Raw genomic sequence first — 24,901 nt, 5'->3', positions numbered from 1 at the left:
AAGTAGTTAGTCAAAAACATTCAGTCCCGATCATTGATACTCTTAATTTTAACTAGAGTCGTAATCGCATCACAGTCAAAGGTCCGTTGAACTAATTCTGGGAACAACATTACCACTAACAATTTAACAGGATTACATGCGACATGTTAAGTGCCGCTAGTTAATATCTATTCGCTCTTAATAGTATAAAGTGATCCGCCGGCTCTGGCTGAGAGGCATTTAACTGATTCAAGACATGGTGCTTTTGAGTAAATGATTATTTGACCCTTTCCTGATAAAAAGCTTTCTTTTTTAGGATCACGCGTCTTAGGTTAAAAACTAACCCTATTATTGAGGTACCACTGGCTGTGCATCTGTGTGTTTTCTGAACCTTTCGGTCGAAGTTGAGCAACGTTTACTTCGGTCATATATTTGATGGGTGATCAATTTTGTTTTCTTTGTCACATTTGAACTTGACCCTTAGTTTCACGCGGCTGACTCTCACTTAACCGTTTTTTCACTTAAGTGACGTATTATCCTTAGATTCCGTTTATCCTTAAGTTTTTATCGTTAACTGAATTATGCATGACAGAGAGTGTTGAAAAGCATCGATTAAACACATCCCTACCTATCAAAATTCGTACGACATTATTCGTGAACTCCTTCAATAATATAGCCTCTGAGACCCCACAACCCGCCGCGGCGGCACAAATTGCAGAAATCTAGACAATTTAGCATTAAGTCTAAAGAAAGTGGGTCCTCGTCTTCAAGGGGCCGACAAAGTCAGGCCAACTGTATTACCACACAATGGGTTCACAAAAACTTGTCGCGACATTTGAGCTTCCCTGCGACAAACAATATTATTTTCTTAAATTATTTTTAGATTTTGCGACTTAAGAGGACATTCCTGTTCGAGAAAGTCGTATTTCTAAACGTTATTATTTAAACAGAGCATTATTAGATCTTCTATAGACTACCTATATGTTTTTCTTCTTTTTTATCTTATATTTGGTAAGCCTCCATCAGCTGGCAAAATATAAGCAATACCTACCAACAAGTTTGTTTTTTTCTGTCTACGTACCTATAACAGTGATCTAATGAGTAATGTGTGCGAAACTGAAGACTCCCTCCAATTCGAAATCTGAAAGCTAATAATTTCAAAGTTCTGAACTTCGTGTTAGCATCTGCGTAAACAGCGTCTCCAGTTTTACATTTTGAGTGCAAAACAAGATAAACCGCGATCCGCTCGCCGCAGTACAAAACTGAGAATGTTCCGCATTCATTAATTCAATTATATGTAACTGTAATTTGTTGTTCTCGCACTTTCCCTGTTCGTAGTCAACGGCTATTCGTTCCGCTGTGTCTAGGTGTACTGCTACAGCACTTGATTGGATATAATTTGCATTATTTTCGAGGATAACAGTAACTTCAGTCTTTTGTTCAGAAATCCATTATGCTTCGCACGCTATGTCTTCAGTAGGTATTCATTCATTCGCTCGTGCAACGGGCTCACGGTTTTTAGAACGAGCTTGTTTCGAACCTTGCATATCGGACCTTTGAGATGATCAGATCTATAAAATGCCGTTGTAGTCCACGTGAAGCCAGACCTGTAAATCTATATATTTGTATTGTCTTGTCTTGTAAGATAATGGGTTGATGGGCGAAGTGGCTGTCTCAAATGAATACCATACTATCCAAAGATCTGATTGCATAACGGGTAATAAGTATTACACTGACGCTATGACGTTGGTTCTGCAATGGTTAGCACCTTGTCGTCACATAGTAAACCATTGACTACGTAGGCGGCATGATATACTCACATACCTCACAATCTAGGTCATAGTATTCCGTCTAGACACAGAACAGATGTCTTAGAAGCATTTTTATTATCACAATGTTTGGACTACAAGTGTAAGTATAATCGATATATTTTGATAAACATTCGATTTTGTAGAAAAAATCCCTTACATAATAAGACCCAAGGTCTTCGTGTGCATTTATTCGTAAATATTTGGATAAGTTTGTAAACTTCTAAATTACTTATTCGCTTCTTTGGTTGTGCAATATCCATAAATCTGCAGTGTTTATTTTTCGGTGTGTATTTTGATAGCTGCAGTGCATGTTACTCGATTACTTTCATACAAGGTTGGATTCCATCGAAAAGCAAATTCTTCTGCTTCTCCTGTATTTCTAAAAACATAATAACATATTTTTTAAAGCAACATTTGTTTTAATTATTCTTTTCATATGAATAACAACGTGTGTATTCTTTTTTATGGCTAGTCTTTTCTACGCTATCCATTTTTTTTTAAATTTTCGTAAAGATTTTTTTGACTTCCATAAACAAAGGTTGTTTCTCTTTTTGAAGACTTCTATACAGTTAGCTTGAGCAACTGCTTAGGCTACTTCACCGAAGTTAACGAAAACCTTCATATTTTTACCTACCTTACAATCTATGTCCGTAAGGAGAGCCGTCAATATAAGTTACGGTAGATATTCCTGTAGTCAAACTGATGCGACACCAGGCCGCCGGCCAGTCGTGACTGGCGCTGCAGCCTGCATAGCTGAAGTGCTCTTATTCCTCGTTCAGCCAGATTTATAGACCATTAACTGTAAGCTTACCTGAGGGTCTAGCACCGCTAAATATTATGACAGTTGTGGGAAAGAGATGCATCTCTACACATTGTAGTGCGTTGTCCCGCTTCCACACCTGCAGCAATTTTACTTAACGACGTGATGGTAGGTCTCCTGAAGATAGTTCAAACTAATGTTAGGTCTCAGGTTCAGTAGGTAGTCTAAGTGTTTTTTGGAAAATTTCTGCTTAGAAATTTAGTGTAATGGTTTGACCTAAAATTTGTGCTTGGTTATTTGCACCTATCCTATAATTTAGCACCGTTGTGTAAAATTAGGGGTTTTAAAGCCGCTTCTGTTGTTCATATCCGTTTTAAGTTAATCTTATATTTAGTAAGGCTATTTTAACAAAACTGCTATGAAGTGAACTTTGTGATATATACGATAGTTTTGTTTTTAAACCAAATTTTAATAGCTATCATTAGGTTAAACAAATAATAGTGAGCATAGTTAACGGTGCTAATTATAATCATAGTAATACCGGCTCTAACAAATAACGGCGCATGTTATCAAACATTGATAATTTTAAATGTTTTAATTAATTCCTCACAAATCGTATTATCGATATAACAGAGTTTAACTATACTATCGGGATTGTTTTGATTGCTCTCTGGGTCAAAACCATATAGTTACATGTTATCGTTATCACACTAATTATGAGTTTAGGCGCCGACTTTTGACCAAAATTTTGTTCGGAAAAAATTATTGATGCACACTTATATATTATGGATTTTCATTTTTTTTTAATACCCTTTAATAATAAATTCCGGCACAAAGGACCAAAAACATATTAGGGCCAAGGACAAACTTGCTTAGTAAGACTTTGTCACGTAAGGAAATTGTCGTAAAGTGATTAGTATGTAATAGTATATTGATAATTACTCATAATCTAATTAAATATAATCAGTTCTATATCAGTTTTCTTGATCTTTCACCTACAATTAATTACATACGTCTTTGATGTGCCGATGCGGAAAACGATATTATTGAAGTGAGAACGTTCTGCATTAAGTGTCGTATTGAAACGATTGACTAGAGCCGTATGAAAATGAACACAGTTTCAAAAAGCTGAGGGGATAATTGGTAATGTTTAAAATGATACATCCTCTAAAATATTTGGAAAAACGTGTTTGTTTGGTCCCCTAACTAATTAATGGCTGATGTTATTATATACTTTTCTTAAGGTTGCTTTTTGAACTTCAGCTTGTTTAATTCCGATCGCAAATCAAAAGACCTACACGGGCTGGATTATCGATGGATCCACAGCGAAAAAAACTAGAATAATACAAAACAAGAACGTAACGGATGTGGTATAAAATGAAGTAATAATTAATCCATTCCAACGGAAGAAGCAATGAGCTCGGATAATTTATTAGCAATAACTTGGACACATTTCCACAATAGCTTATGAGTTTGTAAACAGCCGGTCAGTTTGCACAACAGATTATCCCGCGACACAAGGCTGTTTGACGCTTACCTGTGCCACTCCGTTGTATTTGTCACTTTCAAGGCTACAGAATTGGTCGTTCGAATTTAGAACTTTGATTGTCTATACAATTTATGTAATTTGGATAGGTTTTGAAATTGGAAGTACATAGCAACGAATTTTTTTTTGGTTTTTAAATTAATTCGTTAAGTCTGCATTAACTTATATCGTTGCAAATTCTTACTTTTCTTTTTGTATTTTCCAGATGCAAACAATTCTCCACCACAACGGCAGCGGGGCCCTTGCCTACACGGGCAGACTCAAGAACAGAGAAGTCCACAGAGCCATCACCCTCCATCCTGTGAAGGACCACAGGCAGATGTACAGGATACACTCGTACTTTAAGGTAGGAAGGATATATATTTAGACAGCTGTCAAGATTTAATGTCTAAAGTTGTGAAGGCCCAATAGTAGTTTTCCAAAAGACGAAAAAAAATATTTGAAGTATTTTGAAAGCAAGAAGGTTTGCTTCCATGAACAATCCGGCTGGAAGGACGAGTAATTTTTCGAAATTTAACTTACTTCCATTAGTAATGTTATAAGTTATTACCGCAAAATACAAGTGTTATGCCCAGGAGCTATGAGTAAGAAGATTTATGATTAACACATGGGCTGTGACTTTAACAATTTGCTTTAGATTTAGTGCGTTTTAAAACCGATCGTTTCCTGAAGTTCGTTGTTCTCAGACATTGTAAGCCACGTGTTGTGTTATTATTTTGTTTACATTAGTTTTCGCGGTAATTGTTTTAGTTTTAGTTGTTGCTTCATTGTTTGAAGGAATGTGAGTAATTAAGACATCAGCTACTACTGATTTTGTAGCTCATTCTAAATTATTGTTCCTTTTGTCCCTACGATTATCGTGACTATTTTATTTAAGTGAAATAACTGGTTATATGAGTTATATCTCTCCGAGATTGGAACGTAGGTTGTGTAAAATCATGGCTACTTATCAGGGCACTGAGTCAAATATATGGTTCAATACTTTTTAAGTTGTGTAGCGAAAAATATCAGTGTACATTATTTATAACCAGCTCAGGCCCGAAGAACAAGATCTAGGTGGAAACCATAAATCATCAGACGCACAAAGCAACCTGCCTTTGATCTTTTATGGTTGTTTAACTGAGTATTAATAGGACAAGGTACGTAATCCATTACCAAGTTAATGTTTTATCCTTTACAATTCAATTAATTTATTTGATACAAAAATATCGCTTGTGTGTAATTTTCGCATTGTGATTATAATATATTTATAAAGTGTTAAAAGTCGGTCAAAGAAGGTTTTAAATATTTAGTGACACTAAGATAAATTGTGCATTTTCGCAAGGGTTATCCATATTATTTTTTATTTATTAACAATATTATTCAACTCCTTCAGGTAGGTTTTAGGCAAGGGAATTTTTCAGAGCGCAGTGAAGAATATTTCTATAAATTATAGGAGCATGAAATCTCTGTACTTTGTCAAATTCATACTCCGTAGTAGCCGGCGGGATACCCGGAGTTGGTTTATTATTGGAGATACCCACTTCGTTATTGTTTATGAGACTTTGATTACACAGATGAGTTGGCTGCCATTTTTTTCGTTCTGGTACGGCCGTAAACTGCCAGGTTAATGATCTGAGAGCGTTAGGGCGCAAGGTTTTATTGCAATTACTAAGAAACGTAAAGGAATTTAAAAAGAAATCACTGGTGGCGACTGTCCAGTGTCTATCTTAACTGGTGGTTGGGTTTTACAACTGCACAATAATAGTTGAACGAGTTGGAATGAATGAAGGAAATGTTTTGTCGACGGATGTTTGGAAATACCTATGACTAAATTTCTGGGTATAGAATTGTATACTTATTAGTAGTATCTAAGAATTATCTTGAGGCCATACAATTTTGAAACGCGAATGTTTCTTGGTACGGAGGCGTCTTAGTGTAAAATGACACCACCAAGAAGAGAAAAATAAAATCAAATATTTCGCTACCTCATATTTTTATGCATATTATGTTTCGAAAACGATTAGTCGATAATTGAATATAAATATTGAGTGCATTATTTATTCGGTAGGATAACGGATGTTGACAAGATAATGCGAGTGCAATAAACGCATTCACATTAGTCTGACTTTTTATCAAACTTGTTATCTCTTGATTTTAAGAGTCAGTACATAAGGCTATCGACAGATCTGCAAAGTATGGCGCATCCTGGTCTTATACTTCAAATGGAAATTCAAAGCATTGTCAGTTTAAATTTCGTTTTATACTTAAAGACATTTCCAAATCAAAATCGAAATTTTAACAAGTTAAGCTACTTACATGAGTATTTATGTTCTTAAAGCTGCTAAATATGTGTGATGATTTTGAGATTGGTCCTTTTCCTAAAATCTTTTTTTCATGGTCTGTAACAAATCGATATTTAATGACTAACTCAATAACAAACATCACCAATAGCAAAACATAGTAACAATAATTTTCTTCGTCAATTTCCAGAACCTTCGCATCCAAGAGCTTCGAGAACGTTCGCTGGACCTTCACCGCGATATCTCCTCGGCCATGCACGAGCTGAACGTGCCTGAGGACCAGGTTGACGACTACCTGCTTCAAGAAGACGTGCCGCTGTTCCCAGCTAAACTTGGGGAGCCTGAGTACTTAGGGAACAATAAGATATTAGGTAGGGGTCTTTGGATCCTGGAAAATATGATCTACGTAGTTTCTTGATTTTATGAATTGCCGCCGTAGTTATAAAAAGCACGAATTAACCCATGGTCTCGTACTTAAAGACAATATTATTCACATGATGATGAGATAAAAGGGTAAATATTACTAAGTAAAATATGTAGCATCTATATCAAGGATTTTGATCATGTAGGCACTGAAGTGCTTGCAATACTGTGTTTTTACAATATTCGTACAGTGTAAAGGCACAGTGGCAGTCTTAAGAACCAATAGTGTCCCACCGAAGAAATAAAAGAGTTTATATAGTATTATAAAAAGTTTCATGTTTATTATTCTAGGAGCTCCAATAGACATGAACCGCTACAAATCGAACACGGTGGAAGACATAGTGCCTTTCGATTTCATCAGCAAGTCTCTGTACTCCGCCAGTCACTCCAACCCGAAGAGACGGATCGAAGGACCGCTCCGAGAAGCTCTCGACGATGTTATAAGAGAGGTAATTTAATCACTAAATGATGTGAATAAACACTAAACAATTTATGATATAGCATTTGAGTTAGAAAAGTGTTGCGAGCCAATCAAAATCGACACCAAGACTTAGAAATGGGCCTAGATAATGTTAGATTGCATTCATTAGAAAACTCCTAATGTAGGAAATATTACGTTACAACACAGAAAGGTATTTTTGCTAGTCAAGTGAAAAGAGTTTGACTAGTAAGTTCAAGACAAATATTTAAGCTATTTATCAACGTTGGTTCTCGGAGAAAGGCTGTGAACAAACATTAAATACTTAATAATATCAAGGTCGATCCACCTGTAAAATATGTATAGAACTTCTAAACAACAGACCTCTTACAAATTCCAGGTGATGGAGATAATAAACGCTCCGTCCCGGCAGCGCGGGCGCGTCATCGACTTCAACGAGCTGCTGTACGGCTACACGCGCCTGCAGCCGCTGCACGGCGCCGACCACGTGCTGGACCTGCTGCTCAAGTACCGGCGCTACCGCGGACGCAAGATGACTGCCGCCGTCCGGAGGCACGCCTATCTGCAGCAGAGCTTTACTGGTCAGTTTCTCTGATCATTCGGGAATTTGGAATGGCAAAATTGCTTTAACGCTTGACAACTGAAGATACAATTTATAAAGTAATCGGTTAAAAACTAAATTTAGTATTTTTTTCCTCTTTTCATTTATAAAAACACATACAATTTTATATATCTTAAAGATTCGCTAAAAGAGCCGTATATCCCCAAGAGAATGTTTTCTTGGAGATATACCGCTCTTTTATCTAAATAATATTAGCCACTTAGGAGCAGAGGGCTTCCCTACTGCCCTTTAGTAATGTCATAAATAACAAGATTAACAGCAAAAAAGATGAATACATAAATAATTTTATTTTTAGGTATGGAAATCAGAGAACTGCCGATGGGAGATCCGCCGCCTTTTGAAGATCCAGACATATTAGATAAAGATGAAGTGAACGCGATCTCAGTTGATTACGAGGACTTTGACGAGTCGCGCCAGCAGCAAGACAGCTTCCTCGATAAATTGAACGTGAGAGAAGCTCTCGAGAGCGGACTCATGAAGTTACAGAATTTGCCTAAAGTCTTAAGTTGGAATAATGATGACGCAGAAGAATATTCTGTATATGATAGGCGAATACATTTCATAATGCCACTGTCTGGCAGACAGGAAACTTTCGGAAGGTTCATGAGAAACTACGAGGACATCGTACTGAAAACCAATGAGGCTGTATCTCTGATAGTTGTAGTGTACTTAGATACTACTAGCCCTCTAGACTATAAGAACACAGAAAATTTAATCAATTATTACATCGATCTCTACGGAAAACCTATCAAAATGGTACAAATGGGAACAGAGACATTCTCAAGAGGTGCTGCATTAACAGAAGGCCTTAGACTCTGTTCAGGTGATGATTTAGTATTCTTCATAGACGTTGATATGATGTTTAATTTTGATACGCTAAGACGAATAAGAATTCATACTATAAAATATCACCAAGTATATTTCCCCGTTGTATTCAGTCAGTACAATAATGAAGTTGTTAACAGTGATGATTATAACAAACTTATAAATGATACTCCAGAAGAAGTCCAAGATATGGACGACATGGAGGAGAATGAGGAGCCTGTCGAAGAAGAAGTCAAAACAGAAAGGGAATTGATTAATTTGAAGTACACTAAAGAAATAGGAAATGATTTTGGATACTTTAGGCAATATGGCTTCGGTATTTTAGGTATTTATAAGTGTGACTTTGAACGCGTGGGAGGATTTGATTTAAAAATCAAAGGTTGGGGAATGGAAGATGTTCAGATGTTTGAAACATTAATAAAATCGAATTTGTCAGTGTTTAGAGCAGCAGACGACAGTCTCGTTCATATTTTCCATGCGGTTAACTGTGATAAAAACTTGGAGAGATCTCAGTTCTTGATGTGTCTTGGAACAAAAGCATCTACGTATGGCAGTGAAAAACAAATGATTTATTACATGTTGAATCATCCTGACGTATTATGGCCTGAAGTAAATGAAGAAGAAGCTGCTAAAAAAGCCGAAGAAGAAAGACAGGCTGAAGAAGAAAAAAAAGCAGAAGAGCAAAGAAAATTAGAAGCTGAAAAAAAAGCTGAAGAAGAGAAAAAAGCTAAAATAGAAGCTGAAAAGAAAGCCGCGGAGGAAAAGAAAGCCGCCGAAGCGAAAGCTGAGGCTGAAAAGAAAGCGGAGGAAGAGAGGAAAGCAGAAGAAGCAAAGAAGGCGGAGGATGCAAAAAAGGCCGAGGAAGTAAGGAAATCTGAGGAAGCGAAGAAGGTTGAAGAAGCAAAGAAAGCAGAAGCAGAAAAACAGGCTGAAGCGGACAAAAAGGCTGAGGCTGACAAAAAAGCATCAACAGAGAAGAAGGGTGCTAGATAGTACAGGGTTAAAACAGTCTAAATTAACGGTGCAAGTGAACTAAGTAATTAATGATTTGTATAAATATGAGTACGACTTCTAGTATTTTTTAATGGTTTATCGTCCTTTTCTGTACATATTTGTGTTAGTTTGAAAAGGAAGTCAAGTCCGAGGTATGTTAGACAAGAGAGATTTTACATTATTTTCTAGGAAGTTAAAATTTACATATAATGGGAAAACATTTTTCCTCGTAATTGTTTTTACATGAACGCCTTCCATTGACTCACGTCAAACTATCCTTGTACATTTTATCTTTAATCTTATTCTATAAAATATTCCAATCTTTAATGATGCATTTATTTCTATTTTATTAATTTAGTACTCTCTTATTTATTTTATAATTTATGCCTTTTGGATTTATGAGAGTCCATGTTATTGACAATATTTTTAATCGATAAAGTAATTTGAAACTGCAAATTATACTATAAACTGTACTGTAATGTTTGGAAATTATTGCCTTGATGTCCACAGCCTTTATCTTACATGAAGATTATCGTAATGAAATTGAAGCACTGATGAAAACTGGACCTATTTACTTGTTACAGACTTAACTTACTCCAGGTTTCTGCAGAAGTTTTCAACAAGCGTTGTCTCACTACAAGACAAATAATATGATCAATGACAGCGCTTAATATCAGATTTGAGAAGTTATGATTATACTGAGTGACTCATTATTAAAGCATGTTAAAGCAGCTGTGGACAGAAAGCTTTAGATAAGAGTAAAGTATAATAATTATTTTGTTCCTATAACGCAAACAAATTAAACAATTTTAATCCTATTCATAATCTATCCAGTTGTGTATTTACAGTAATATTTTTATTGAATTATCAACCATATTTATATTGGAGTATGAAGCATTTTTGTGTGACCGTCGATCGGTTTAAGGCTGAGCCTGTTACATTAATGTCACTGTATAGTCTGTGAAGACCAATGAGTCTTACAATAGCATAATATTATAGTATAGAGGAACTGTATCAAGTTCAACGGTGTTCAACCAAACTACGTTATTTCGCATAAGTTTTGTAAAATATTTTCTTTCGTCCATCTACTGTCCATGTCATACAAAATACTCGTAACTTTGGTTGTGACAAAGCTTATTTATCAAAAACGTTCAAAATAAGCTCAGGTTCGAAATAGGCAATATCACTTAAAGGCAATATTACTTACTTTACTATTATTTAGGAGAAATATTGAATTTGTGATGCCCGGTTTTACGACGTAAGGTTCTTGAGAGATTGTTTAATTCTTAACTTGGAGTCTTTGCCAGATACGTAATTGTAAAAATTATTTAAACCTTGACCGAATGTTTTGTACAGTTCATTTAAGGTCTAAATTGTTTTTAAATATCTCAAATTGAGTAAATGAATTATGTATATTCAGGCAATTGAACACACTATGAGTTGTCCTTTGTTACTCCTAAAATAGTGTTGGTCTTTTGAGCCAAACAAATGCAAGTAAACGTGAGCACTGAGCAGTATACACCATAAAGATTGTTGGTTGTGTAAATATCTCGTCGGCCTGGCATCATTCTGCCATCAACTAGTGATCCATCTTCGTCTCCAACCCAATGTTCTGTCATAATACGTAAAAATAAGTATTATTTTTAAATAAATGTAAATAATCATGTACATTGTTAATATTGTGCTCACTAAGTGCCAACCCCTAGTATTTTAAGTAGAACAATGAACGGAAGGCAAAACGTATGTATATTGAAATTATTTCGTGTTGATATTAATGTTAATATTGAAAATTGTATTGTGATTTGAAAGTGATGAAATTAATCGAAATAGTATGGAAAATTAAATATATTTTGTGATGAATTTGCTGTGCTTTTATTTTAATTTTTGAATTAACAATTTTATATCAAAAGGGCCCCAATTACTCATCAGAGATACACTATAGGCAAGGAAAAGGGTGTATTACTCAAAAGATTGAAGAAATTAGGCAACTTAGCGTATACGAACCTAATAAGTAAAGGCTACCGAAAGGGAATCTCGGACCATTATCGATAATTGACGAGTGTTATATAGTAATTCATATTTTATTTACCTTTTATGAAGTTATGTAAATAGGAAGTGTAGAAACCAATAGAAGCTTGCCGTCGCAATGGTTTGTAAATTTTCTTGACATGAATGTTAAAGCCTCTTACGCCTCTAGTGTCACTTCAGAATACATTAGGTACGCAACTCTGACAGCCAACCATATTTAGCTGGTTTAGAAAGTCAAATAACAGGCATTTTAAATGTTGATGCTGAGGTGTTGTTCATGTGATACCCCATTTTTAGAGGTCCAGTTTTACTTTTTCTTTGTTTTTTTTTAATCCATCTTCCTGATTACTGGAGGATGTCATTTTTAGCTGACTATTGGTATTCAGTATTAATTTGGAGCATGACCTAACAGAGAGTGTAAACTTTTATGAAAACGACTCTCTTTAAGGAATGCGCTAATTGTGTCCCCGTTGGTGTCACAAACATACAAATCGCATGCACATGCCCACCTAGACTTAGACAAAAGAATTTGAGGATCACACAAATGATGGGGATGGAACCCGCGACTCGTCGCCCTTAGTGGGACCAACCCGCCAAAAAAGATTTACCGAAAGTCTTAATAATAAAATCACCTAGTGGTTTCTTAGGTTTACGCGAATGTTAGACATTGAAGTGAAACTACTTTTACGGATTTTATCGCGGTTTAATTTTTGATTTTAGTTCCCGACGTTTCGACACCTTTGCACGTATCATGGTCACATCCGTAAAAGTAGTTTCACTTCAATAAAATCACCTCCAATAAAACCTACATCATCCCAACCAACACTAAACATACAAATTCCTGCAAACCATGTCACCAAGCCATCACACGTGTCCCAAATTGCGTGATAACACAAAAAGATAATAACAGATGTCTGGTGATGATTGATAACTGTCCCAGTACGTCACCGTTGAGCAAGATGAATCGTGAAATGAAAAGAACATGAGCATTACCTTACATAAAACACTTTCGTTGAATTCTGTAAGCAAATAAAGATTCGATTTCACTTCAAGTATTAATCCCGTCAGTGTGTTGTTTGTTTAAAATTCTATTTGTGCTACTTTTACTTTGGTTTTCGTGTTAATAATGTATAGATTGGTTTGCTGTAGAATTTGTGTGTGTGGACGTCATGTGTTGTATCATTTTATACGAATGCCCCTCGTCTGTTTCATTGATGGTTCTTGTCGGAGGTATATCAAAATATAACCGTGGTCCAGTTACTTGAAATTACATTAAAATAAAAGACTAGTAGATTGTAATTAGTGTTTATTGTTATCAGTATAATAGTACTTATTTGGTAAACATACCAAGGTACACAAGAGCTAAAATACCGAAAGCAAAAGGGACGAGCGTCAGCTTATGCCCAGAACTCCGAAGGGGTTAAAAAGCCCTGTTTTCAGCTTGAAACTGTGACTCCAGTTTACAAAAGTGAAAAAATAGATATATTTCAAAGAGTGACTGACAGAGTATTGACTCTAACTGCGTTGTAAGGCGAGGCTAAATTGAATTCAATAACCATAAAGTTCTTTGGTAAAATATTCAAAACCTTTGGGAGAAAAGCTGTATAATAGATTTAATTCACCATCTGTGTCACATCTTCACACACTAAAATCTGTGATCTATCCTGGAAAGTGAGTTAACAATGTCGCCATAGCTTTAGTAATTAGCAATTAAATAAACAATGGCCGCACGCAACCGCCCGGAGGCTGAATCTAACCGTTAACGTGCCATTGCGACAGGAATGCGATTACGTTGCGTTTCTACGTAAAACTTGGGACATGACTTCATCTTAAAATCTTTGAAGCTTCTATTTCAGTAACATTTCATAATTCAAACCATCACTCATTATTCTTTCAGGTAGCAAACTTAATAGCGAATTAGTCGATGTTTGAATGAGTCTGAAAATCTTTGCTAGCGCAAACATTTCAGTTGATTCCCATAACACCAAGATGAATTTATTCGCTGCCTCATTATCATCATCACCCTAGCCTTTTCCCGACTAGTCGGGTCGGCTTCTAGTCTAATCGGTTATCGCTTAGTACCAGTGTTTTAAAGGGAGCCATTTCGTAAACCCAGTTACGACTTAACACGATACCCCTCAGACAACTTACTCGCTACCTGAGCGGCCATTTTTTTTTCTAACTGATAATTAAGTTTTTTCCTCGGTATTGACACAACTTATATAACAACTGAAGGCATGCTACGCAAACAACGTGATGCATCCTTAGTAATGGCGTTCGTCCAAGTGACTAAATTTTAAAGATTCAAATGCAATTCTTAGATGAAGTCAGACTGGCGAGAGACAGTCCAGCTGTATTACGTACACATTACAATTGTCAATCAGATGCTGATGAGATGCGCCGAGTTGGTTCTGTTCACATGCATCGCGCGTATATAAATTACGCTCTAAGTAGCACTAAGTTAATCACGTAAGACCTTTCTGGATAGCTGCTTAAGTTTCAACACGACAGCCTATTGGCGTGATCCTGCTTGATAGCTATACCTTTTGTGTGCCAGGCAATAGAAAAAAGTACTGGAGCATGATGTTGTATTTACTAAAACACAAGGGTTCTAAACTCCAACCACTGAAAAAAAAACTGATCTTGAAGACTTTCTTGATGACTGCTTCTGATTTACATCTTACAGTGATGAAGATTGAGGGAGAAGAGCACTCAAATTGAAAAAGTTTCAGCGTTCGGCGTTTAGTGGTCAATATGAAAGATCTATGGGAAATATGGTGTACGGAGGTCGTTAGATAAGGATGCAAATAATAAAATAATAAGCTAAAAGTTCGCATGATATTAAAATATTTTTTGCCACAACTATCCTTTTGTATTTGTTTTATTTTATCTGGTGTGTTACCCCTCATCAAAATCTCAACGATTAGTATTCGATGTGTCAATTAGCAAGATATTGTTGACATAGCTTGTCATCGCTTCTAAGAACTTCACAACTAAATACATGCTATAATAGGCATATCTTATTGCTTTACAATACCTCTTTATATGCGTCAATAACTATGATTTATGATCGTTAAGGATTTAACGATGTTTAGATACTGCATTAGCGGTAATGAGTTATGTATTGAAGAGTTGATACTTGGTAAAAAGATTTAATATTATTTGAATTATCCGCGTCTCTTTGTTCAGGCGGATTTGAGCTGATAATGCTAAATTGACTAATTTGGTCATTTATAGCCTTTCTCATTGCCTAATACAAGTTTAGGGTTATCCTCATTAGCTCCTATGAGCAACCTACGCGGAGCCCTTAATGATAAGGTGGCGAAACTAGTCAAAACTGATCGGTCCAATCGATAAATATACGTACTTTTGGAAACCCTGGGAAATTACGAGGCAGCATCCTATTACCAGGATAAATGTTTGTGAAATAGAGTGAAGCTTTCTAACAGCAAGTTGTTTATTCACCAGCTCAGTATCGCGTACTAATTACCAAACCAAATGTCTAGTCTTAATGGGTAAATAAACATTAAATGAAACATCCGAGAATACCTTCAGTAGCAACAGTAACAGCATTTAATTTTTCATTGACCCGAATGAGTTGGTGTGGTGATTTTGCAACGGTCACATACATGTCGGCTTCCAGTCGCCGCCGGGTGATGACCATTGTCTTCTAAGTCGCGTTGTATGACGTAATTTTATGTAACGTGCATTACGCCCGCAATTTTAGTGAAATTAGCCGTGGGATTGCGATGTTTCACAACTATTGATGGTACTCGCGCGATTGGGATCGCGTCGTGCTGCTTCTAAGGCAGCGATGAATTATATTAAGATGTAATCGCTGATGCGGCAATACCCAAACGCCTGAGGAATCAGAATTTTGCTCTAGAGATCGTGGGATAACTATTATTTAGGCGATCTGATTGGATTGTGTAATTACAACGTTTTTGTGTTCGTTCGGTATTTTTGAAGATACCTACAAACTTTGTTATCTAGACGAAACGCTTTTCTGGACTTGGCACGTAAAACAACCTGGATTCTTCTTCGAAGTAACCTTGCTGTAGAGGATTTTTATCAAGATCATAAAATCGTACCACCGAATCACTGAAGAATCATCATTCAGCCGAAACACGTTCGTTGGACTGTACACTGTTGGACATAGACCTCCCCCTGGAAGGGGAGGTTTGCCATAATCGCCACGCTTGATAGGCGGGGTGGTGATCGTAATATGGTGCTTATAGCACTCAGAGAACGCTGCTGCCCATTCTCTAGTGAATCCCTTAATCGCCATTGACAACAACCATGTGTTGAGATGGGGTGGGGTGCTATTCTTTATGTCCGGGACCACATGTGACGGCTGAAGGATAATTAGTATTTTTTGTTCCTTTCAACTTAATTTTAAATTAAATATATTTATCTTTGAAAAGATAATTACTTTAAATATTTTTGCAACAAAACTTAGAGCTTATTTATTTTGCCTACTTTGTTGTGTTTACAGTAATTGACTCAGTTCAATGGGAACCATGTTTCTATATAAAACTATCTGACCCAGCAACCATTGTTGCGCCAAATGAAAAAAAAATATTAAAAACAAATTGATGTTGTCTGATTCTCATGCACATAAAATTTCATGAGAATCCGTTTCGGAGGAGTTCAATTACGTACACCGGGACGCGAGAATTTAGAGATAACAAAATTTAAATATAAATATTAATAGATCGTCAATTTATTACTTCTGCTGTTATTATTGCATTTATTGAAATACCCACACGGTACCTGTATAATGTTTATAGCAATTACTAAACGCCGCATTGATATGATGCTTGTGCAAACTTTATGGCAGTTTGCGCAATACTAACATTAATAGATACATCAAGTGACCTACACAGGCGTTACCTTACTTTGTGAAATGAAGCACTTTATGGTTGCAGTCCCTTCACTTTCCAAGAATATAAACGAAGTAAGAATAAACAAAAATATGATTGAAATGTCTTTTTTGCCGGCTCTTTTCAGTTGTGAACGAAATGAGAACATGTACGAGTTTATTGGAGTAGGTATAAGAATGTTTTTGAGGCATTGTCAGGGATTGAAGTTTTCAAATAGGCTGGTTTTGCTTATACTACCCAGTTTTTTGTATACTTACTCCATATTTGTCTATTTTTTTTAATACTAATATTGTGTATGATATAAAGACATGGCGTTTTGAGAGTGCTTTGAGAGTGGTGGATGATCATGCTACGTAAAGAGTATGACACCTTTTTAATTACTAACTTTTTTCGACGGTGTGCCGTTTCCATCACATTTCGAGTTGATCTATTGCCCAATCTAAATTTAACCTCTATGTTATTTAAAGATAGAGTTGTAATTATTTTGGAAAGGAGATTCCGCTTGAGGCCGCTCAGATGGTCATTTATGAAATAAGATTGCCAAGTAATGTGCTTTACCTTCCGATCCGTTAAGTGAACTATCACAAATCTGCGTCAGATTAGATTGTAACATTAATAGATATTCTGTAATGATACTGTGATACTGATGGTTTATTTACTTAGTTTGTTCTTGTAACTGTTGAGGCTACTGAGTAATAATGGTGTGTCAAGATGATTTTACTAGGTTGATAAAGATATTATAGTTTTTTGCAAATGCTGTTATTCTTGCTTTTATATCATTCATTGTTTTGTGGGTGTGTCAAGTAAAATTTCAGGTTACGGTGTCAAAATGTATTTATTTTTCTTTTTTTGTAAAATAAAAAAAAACATAAACTTAATAATACAAATAAGCTAACCTTACGATAAACTTTATACAAATGTGAGTTAGACCCAGCGGCTAGCCACTTCGAGTTGTATGGCGCGGTCCGCCAGCTGAGACCCTGTCGGTTTGACAGAAGTGACAGCTGTTGGAGTCGGCCACCCGCGACTGGTTAGCCGCTGGGAGATGTTCACCCGTGTGCGTGCACAGTCGCAAGCGTTGGCCGGCGGTGACAGCGGCCAGGGCCGGCATCACCTACATTGTACGTGATTGCCGACCAATTCGAATAAACATTCGAGCGGCTCGGGGATGTTGTGAGCGAGCTCGAATAACGTCGACCATCCGAACTTTATGTGACTACGGCATTTAGACAACTTGCTATTTTACAATAATCCTTGATGTTACTCGTCTAAATGTACTTGACAAGTTCGGATATATTAGTTAATTTAGTAAGGAGCGCCGTAGCTGCCGGAGGGGGCACCGTAGCTGCCGGAGGGCACGGCCGCGGGGTAGCCGCCGGAGGAGCCGCTGGTCTGCTGGTACTGGGCGACCTGGATGGCCTGACGGACTCCCTCAAGGGCGATACCGACCACGCGGGCAGAGGGCACGCCGTAGCTGGAGGAGGGGGCGCCGTAGGAGGATGAGGGCACTCCGTAGGATGAGGAAGGAGCGCCACCGCCCTGTCCTCCGTGACCACCGCCGAATCCGCTGCCGGATGAGGCCTCCTCCTTCAGGAGGATGGAGCGGATCTGCTCAAGGAGCTGGGGGTCGACGTTCTGTCCCTCAGAGGTCTGGTAGCCGGTGGAAACGGCCTGGTAGCCACCGCCGCCGCTGAGACCGCCGCCGCTGCCGCCGTGGAAGCCACCGCCGCCGCCGCCGGAGGGACGGTTGTAGTTGTAGCCGGACGGGGGCTCGGCGCTGGCACACGCCACCAACGCGAGGGCTATGCACTGCGGAAACATAGGCTTCATCAGTAATAAAGTCAAATTTAGAAAACGAAAAATTAATACTTTTACAAAGAAGTGACAAGTGCCTGATTTTGCTAATATACATGCATCGAGTAGATTCTTAAGATGTGATTTGCTTTGCCGTTGAAAAAAAATCATTTCTCACATTCCGAAACTTTTGAATTTCAAAGCTTGGGTACCACATAAGTAATTGACCCAAACTCTCCGAAGAATGGTTCATAACATTTAAGTGACATTTGCCCATGTCTGTCCGTCTGCGCATGCGCTACATACTTTTGTTTGTTCTCAAGCTAATTGAATGTGAAACGTTAAGTTGCATGACCATTATGTAATGTGTACTTTGTCAGATTGGAGTAAATACTTCAAGGTTTGTAAAAAATAAAATCAAAAGATAATGATGTGAAAATGAAAGCTGTCAGCAATTAGAAGAATTAAAGAGCAGCCGAAAAACTGCTAGAATGGATGGAGGCCTTTTCTAAGCGATGGAATCTTTCGTCTATACATAATCGTCTTGAAGAATGTAAAAACATTCACAAGAGACAAGAGGTCATAAGGTCGTGAACTATAGTTTTCCGATCACAATTCCACAAGGCAATTAACACTCAATATTGATTATAATCATTTAGTTGCACTACCAACAATAGTTAAGAGAAAGTGGGGTCAGGTAAAGGCGGTGTTGCATCACTAGCGAAGCGAGTTCACGCGATTTATGTGAGAACATGAACTTTGACTCTATTGCAGGAAGATTGTTCGAATTTATGCGTACCGTGGTTATATTACACGTTTAGAAGCAACGCAGGACCTGCATGGAGTTTTGATTGCGTAACTACACAAATAACTTGATACTTGAGAAAAAATATGTGTTATATACATGAGCATCATTATACCTCTCTGGTTTACCTCGATAGATATATATTATGCAATATGAGCAAAAGTAACGGGATAGGTGTGAGGAAAGATGCCCAAATAAGATGAATTGAAATCATTTTTTAATAGCTTGCAGTGTAGTCTGACCCTAAGAATCTAATATTAATTTTATTCCTAGATTTATACCCATTAAAAAAAACACACATTAACATAAAATGAGAAACTGCTTGTGCAATATGGTGTAATGTGTTATGTTGTATGCGCAAGAGTGGATTCCTGGCAAGAATTGTTCCGTGAACTTATACCGCGGAAGATGCACGGGTCACGTCTGCAATAATGACCATCTCATCTCATCTGCGAATGCTTTCTAATGTTTAACGGTAATGTGCTAAAACTCTTTGGTGATTTGCATAAAAACCATGTTTGAACACGTGAATTGACTGAAATTTGAATTACATAACATTCTTATTCGCAAAAATAACAAAAACATTCACTGTTCGATGATGTGTCGTAAGTCTATGACTAATGATATGTATGGGTTTCTCTCGTGACAATGTGGAGTGCACTATGACATGCACATTATGTCATAAGATGGCGCCACTTCCGCACCGCCGGAAGTCACGGAGCCACCATTACTGAGAGCTTTCGACTCTGATCACAATCGTGCTTACTGACATAATGACTTCATATTATGAGATGGGATATTATTGAGCCCTCATTTTAAATAGATGATGGGAAAATTGTCGTTGTAATAGCCTATGTTTACGATGTTATGGACGATATAATCGACTTTTATGCCATAAATACTAAATTATGTCTTTCGTTTTGCGATTCCAAGCTATAGTCAAAATGTCCATTACTCTTAAGACTATCAACACAATCACATAAATTACTTGTACATGTTGTTGTTGTGTGCTTTAATTAAAGGAATATTTTACACAGCAAATGTTTGCGCGTGCATAATTTGTCTCTATTGTTAGTACCAGAAACTAATACAATTTCTCCAAAAAAATATTTGTTTCGTAACTTAAGCTCTACTTTTTTTGAATATAAAGTCATTTCCTAATTTTAGATACATTTTATTGTAATAAAAAAACGATTACGAATCGATTTAATTAAAAAGTTAATTTCAAATAATGCAACCTCCTTTCTCATAAACAAGGAAATACAATTGTCAAATTTATAAATCGAACCACGTTTGGATCTACATCTCTCGAACACACGCCACAAACATGATTAGAATTAAATTCCTTGCGTTGAAGTGATTGCGTTTGAATATCGAATAAGATTCTATTGTATTTGTGTCAAAGGTTTGGACTAATATGGTCTTGTGACCATTTGGAGATGCGTCTAGTTTACATTATTTTATGACAAGTCACGCTATTACTATCCGCTAATGGTTTTAAAGATGCTTATCTTAATTTTGTTGCCGTAAAACTACTATTTTTAATTGCCGTCTGGTGAAAATAAATTAAAACTAGTTTTATTTGGAGATAGTAAACTGGTAAAAAATAATAATATCTCGTATGAGTAAATTAGTGACAATAATTTACAACTATTAGAAAGTAAGTCCAATCTGATCATGTTAAGCGTAACCAGATTTTTTAGAAAAATGTTATTTACGTAATTTTATAAGTATGCAAATCACTTTATTGCTTATTTGGGTAATTTTATGATTTCTCCGTGATATAATCGTCAGACAAATAATATGTTTATTTAAAGATTCATTATTTATTTATTTTTTTCGTTTATTTAAATCGAATAACGTGACTAAAAACACACAAAAGAAAGCTTTTTATTATTTAAAAATCGATAAAGCCATTAAATTTCATATGATTCTCTATTCGAAGTTTAAATACACTCTGACGTTCATAATACTGTAAAGACAGCGTCAGTCAGAGAGTCGTTACGACGCGACAAAGATGGTCGTAAATCGGTAATTACGAATATAATGGTCGTATCAGTAGCACAAGACATTTGACCCGGCCAGGATCTCTTGAGTAATACCTAGTTACGCTGTTATGTGTAATCTTACGTCCAATAAAATTATTACCTAGTTTTGCGGAGTTGCGTACTGTACGATTAATGTGTTTTTGTCATTGCGAAGACATATTGGTGTGTAACGGGGGATTTTAATTGTCGGAATGTAATTGCCAGTTGGTTGCTTGATTCAATGAGGTTTGTAGAGAGTTACTCAAAGACTTTACATTTGGAACTTCTCAAATTTTACTGTATAGGTTCTGAATACAAGACTTTTTGCGAATAAAAGCTCTATTTTTTTAGAAGAAATTGTAAGTAAAAAAAAAATTACATTTTTGGATTTCATTACTGCTTGCAACACATACTTCTATAATTTAGTCTAGACTTTAAAAACCTAGACTGAACACATAAGTCAATCAACTCAGTTATTATCTATGGGAATATCCTATTCATTCTCAAAGACTGCATTATTATAATGAGAATGACAAAAGTGTTGCATAGAAAAAGCGTAAAAGCAAACACAATAGGACGGCGACACGAACTGTGAGATCATTCCGAATGTATGCGTTTTGACGGCTGAATAGCGTCTCGCCTGCGCCGCATGATTAATATCGATTTTTAATTGTTTAGGAAATCTCTATGAGACTTTCACACGAGAGGTGGAAAGTTTAAGCGACGGAGTATTCGATTAATGAAATTGTCTTTTGTTCGTATTTAGATATTTTTTGGGCATTAAGTTGAGCCAAAGCGTTTTAGGGACCATTTAGTTTTATGCCACTACTTTAGCAAAATACTAAATATTAACTTCGTAAATACGCGAGCTTTCGAAATAGTATCGAAAATCCAAAAAACTACTAAAAAGATACGACATTTCTTTAGTTATCATTTTGGCTGTCCATATACGTCCGATAAACGCGATCAATCGATAAAGCTCTGACTAATCGATGCAAGCAAGTATTGAAGTTATAAAAAAACAAAACAAGTTATCGAGATCAGATTACGATCGTGATTTGAATACAAACAGTGTGTACAGTTTATATTCTATTTGCGAAAGGTCTTATGTATTCGAGTGAACAATGTTGTACTTTATAACAATGCATCAAAGTTGAATTTTGCATTGTTCTGTTATCACATTTGTATTTTAATTTTATTGTTATGTCCAATTGGCCTAATAATGGACAACGGATGAACTTATTGTTTTCATGCATTGTAAAATGATAACATAATAAAATCACGATCGTATTCCAAGTCGAATCAACGGTAAGTTCAGAAATCAACATGAGTGCATTAGGCTGGATCACATTCCGAAAATTTATAAAACGAACACACGCGGATCCCGATGCACTATTTGATTTCGGAACGACACGGCACTTGTCACTTTGATTTTTTTATTGTATTTGTTCACGAGCACGAGCACTGCACTAGACTTACCGCTACGAAGGCTTTCATGATGTTTAGTGATGGGTCACTTCGGAACGTAGCGAAGTAATGTGATGTTCTTGGATGGTGCCTGGTGATATATACTAAAGTATGGCCGCGGTGGGGCGGAGAAAGGATAGCTTAGGTTGTGTAAGCACGGGAGATGCCACCATCCGAATAGGAAGTTTTGGTTAATTGGAGGGCGTCATACGCTTATATTTTTCTATGATTGATATGTGAGGTCAAGGGTTTTGAGTGTCATACTGCGGTTAGAGTAATTTTTGAGATTCAGTCAGGATTTTTTCGAACATGCTCGACCTTAGACGCAGACGCGAATTCGGTAATTACCACTTTATAGTATTTAGTACTGATTTGTGGTACAGATTTTAAAACATTTATTGAAGCGAAGCAAATCTTCACAAGGTTTCATAGATATTAAGTAAATAAAATTTTCGTGACTAATAAAATGTTTTAAGGTTTATGTAAATATGATTTTTCAGATTGCATGTCATTTAAGCAATAAACTGAAACACTTACCAAATACAGAATTTTAATCAATGAATTATAATTTGACCCTTGGGTCTAAAATCTTATCTACAATGACAGGCCAGGTATTCAAATCCTATAAGTTGCGCGCTATGACTACTCCAGGTTCGTTAGGGGATGTGTGCAGTTTGCATTCTACAACTCCGTAGTAGCGTATTATTTTTTCTCGAGAGTCGACTCGCACCTGCCTGGTAAGATTCGCAGGTAATCTTCAATTAAACTAAGAATGACGACAATTATTTTAAGAATTGTCGCTGTTAAATACGAAACTTCCCTAAATAAACTATAAGTAAAAATATGGTCAAGTGCGAGTGGGACTCGCAATACAGAGACATAAAGATAAACAAATCGTTTGACATATAAATAAATGTGTGGGAAGCTAATAAAGGAGAAACCCGATTCTGGGCCTAGCCGTTACACGAATGAAATATGTACCAAAAAATTCTACTATTTTTCTTAGTTAACCCATTTAAATCTTAGCAACAATTACAATGGCCAAGTCTAAAAAAAAGTACATTTTTATTTTTCTATTTAAAACAACCTTTGTAAAGTATTTATTTTATTGTACATAACTTCATTTGGAAACACTAGCATAAAACAATAGAGTGTACCTAGAATATAATCGATTTAGCGGATATTACATTTTTAAAACTATATCAATATAAAATGAAAAATATACATTATTTACAAAACGTCAAAAAATACATCTTCATCCATGCCAAAGTCGGGAAACATGCCCAAAAGGCTGGTTGCATGGTCACGTTCTTTGGGCAAAATATAAACCTGCATTAGCCTTTATTTTATTGTAATTGCTTTTTTAAATTCAAATCATTGTAAAATAAAAAAAAATCTGGTGTATAATAATATTTTTATGTAAGCACGATTAAAAAATCATTAAAGGAAATAAATAATTGAAAAAATCGATTTCAACGAATCGATTCATTTATTTCACATGGATTGCACTAGTAAATGGCAAATGCCAATGTCAACGTCTGACAATTGACATCGTTTTTCCGTGTCATTCGCTCTTCGTATCTTCGCGCATGTGAATGTGTTTTTCAAATACTCGAGATTCATTACAATATTAAACCTCTGCTCGAATACTGGACTCCGAAACTGATTGCCTTCTGACTGACCCTCGCTTGCATATTGGATGCCTGCATTCCTGCTGACCTTTGCTGGACAACCGGATCTGAATATTGCTCTTCTGACAATTGGTGGATACGGTATCATGAGTGCATTAATGGTGGAATAGCAACAGACCGTTGCAACACAATAGAAAGGCGAATATTGGTTGGGTGCTGTGCCCACACCATGGACCAATTATCCTCCTGCACAATTCCTAGATAGTGTATTATTATATTATGATAATCCTAACGAAGGTGGTTAATAAAGAATGATCTCAATAATACGGTTTTTTTATTTTAATAAACCTATTGTCGCAATCGCAGTTTACTGTAATTTCAGATAGCATCAAATTCCCTGGTAGTAAACACAATGCTTAAATATGTCATTATTGATGTAAGTAGGCCCTATCTAGCAAACATAGTTTTCTGCTGAGGTTTTCAAGAATATTAATCTGAATTCACCACTTTTTATGTAAGTAGGTACCTAAACCTCATCATATTAGGTTGCGAGCGCACAGCTCGAAACAAAAATATGGCTGCGATG

General features: G+C 36.3%; 2 protein-coding genes across 2 annotated transcripts in view; one reads left to right on the top strand and one right to left on the bottom strand.

Moving 5' to 3' along the window:
* LOC113503593 (chondroitin sulfate synthase 1) overlaps positions 1-11,540 on the top strand; it is a 53,113-nt gene extending 41,573 nt beyond the window's left edge. Inside the window, exons 2-6 of the mRNA XM_026885642.1 lie at positions 4,302-4,442; positions 6,569-6,749; positions 7,093-7,250; positions 7,620-7,821; positions 8,158-11,540. Of these exons, the coding sequence (XP_026741443.1) occupies positions 4,302-4,442; positions 6,569-6,749; positions 7,093-7,250; positions 7,620-7,821; positions 8,158-9,680 (2,205 nt within the window). The 3' untranslated portion in view covers positions 9,681-11,540. The remainder of the gene's footprint in view (positions 1-4,301; positions 4,443-6,568; positions 6,750-7,092; positions 7,251-7,619; positions 7,822-8,157) is intronic.
* Positions 11,541-17,407: 5,867 nt separating this feature from the next.
* On the bottom strand, positions 17,408-23,131 carry LOC113503466 (putative glycine-rich cell wall structural protein 1). Its single transcript, XM_026885449.1, has 2 exons — positions 22,697-23,131; positions 17,408-18,400 (listed from the first exon to the last, which is right to left on the bottom strand). The coding sequence occupies exons 1-2, from the start codon at positions 22,712-22,714 to the stop codon at positions 17,897-17,899; spliced, it is 522 nt and encodes a 173-aa protein (XP_026741250.1). The 5' UTR covers positions 22,715-23,131; the 3' UTR covers positions 17,408-17,896.
* Positions 23,132-24,901: the final 1,770 nt, after the last annotated feature.

Source organism: Trichoplusia ni, chromosome 19 (genome assembly GCF_003590095.1).
Source record: "Trichoplusia ni isolate ovarian cell line Hi5 chromosome 19, tn1, whole genome shotgun sequence".
NCBI lineage: Eukaryota > Metazoa > Arthropoda > Insecta > Lepidoptera > Noctuidae > Trichoplusia > Trichoplusia ni.
Note: the sequence above shows the minus strand (reverse complement) of the source record. Positions and strands in the feature narration are given on the sequence as shown.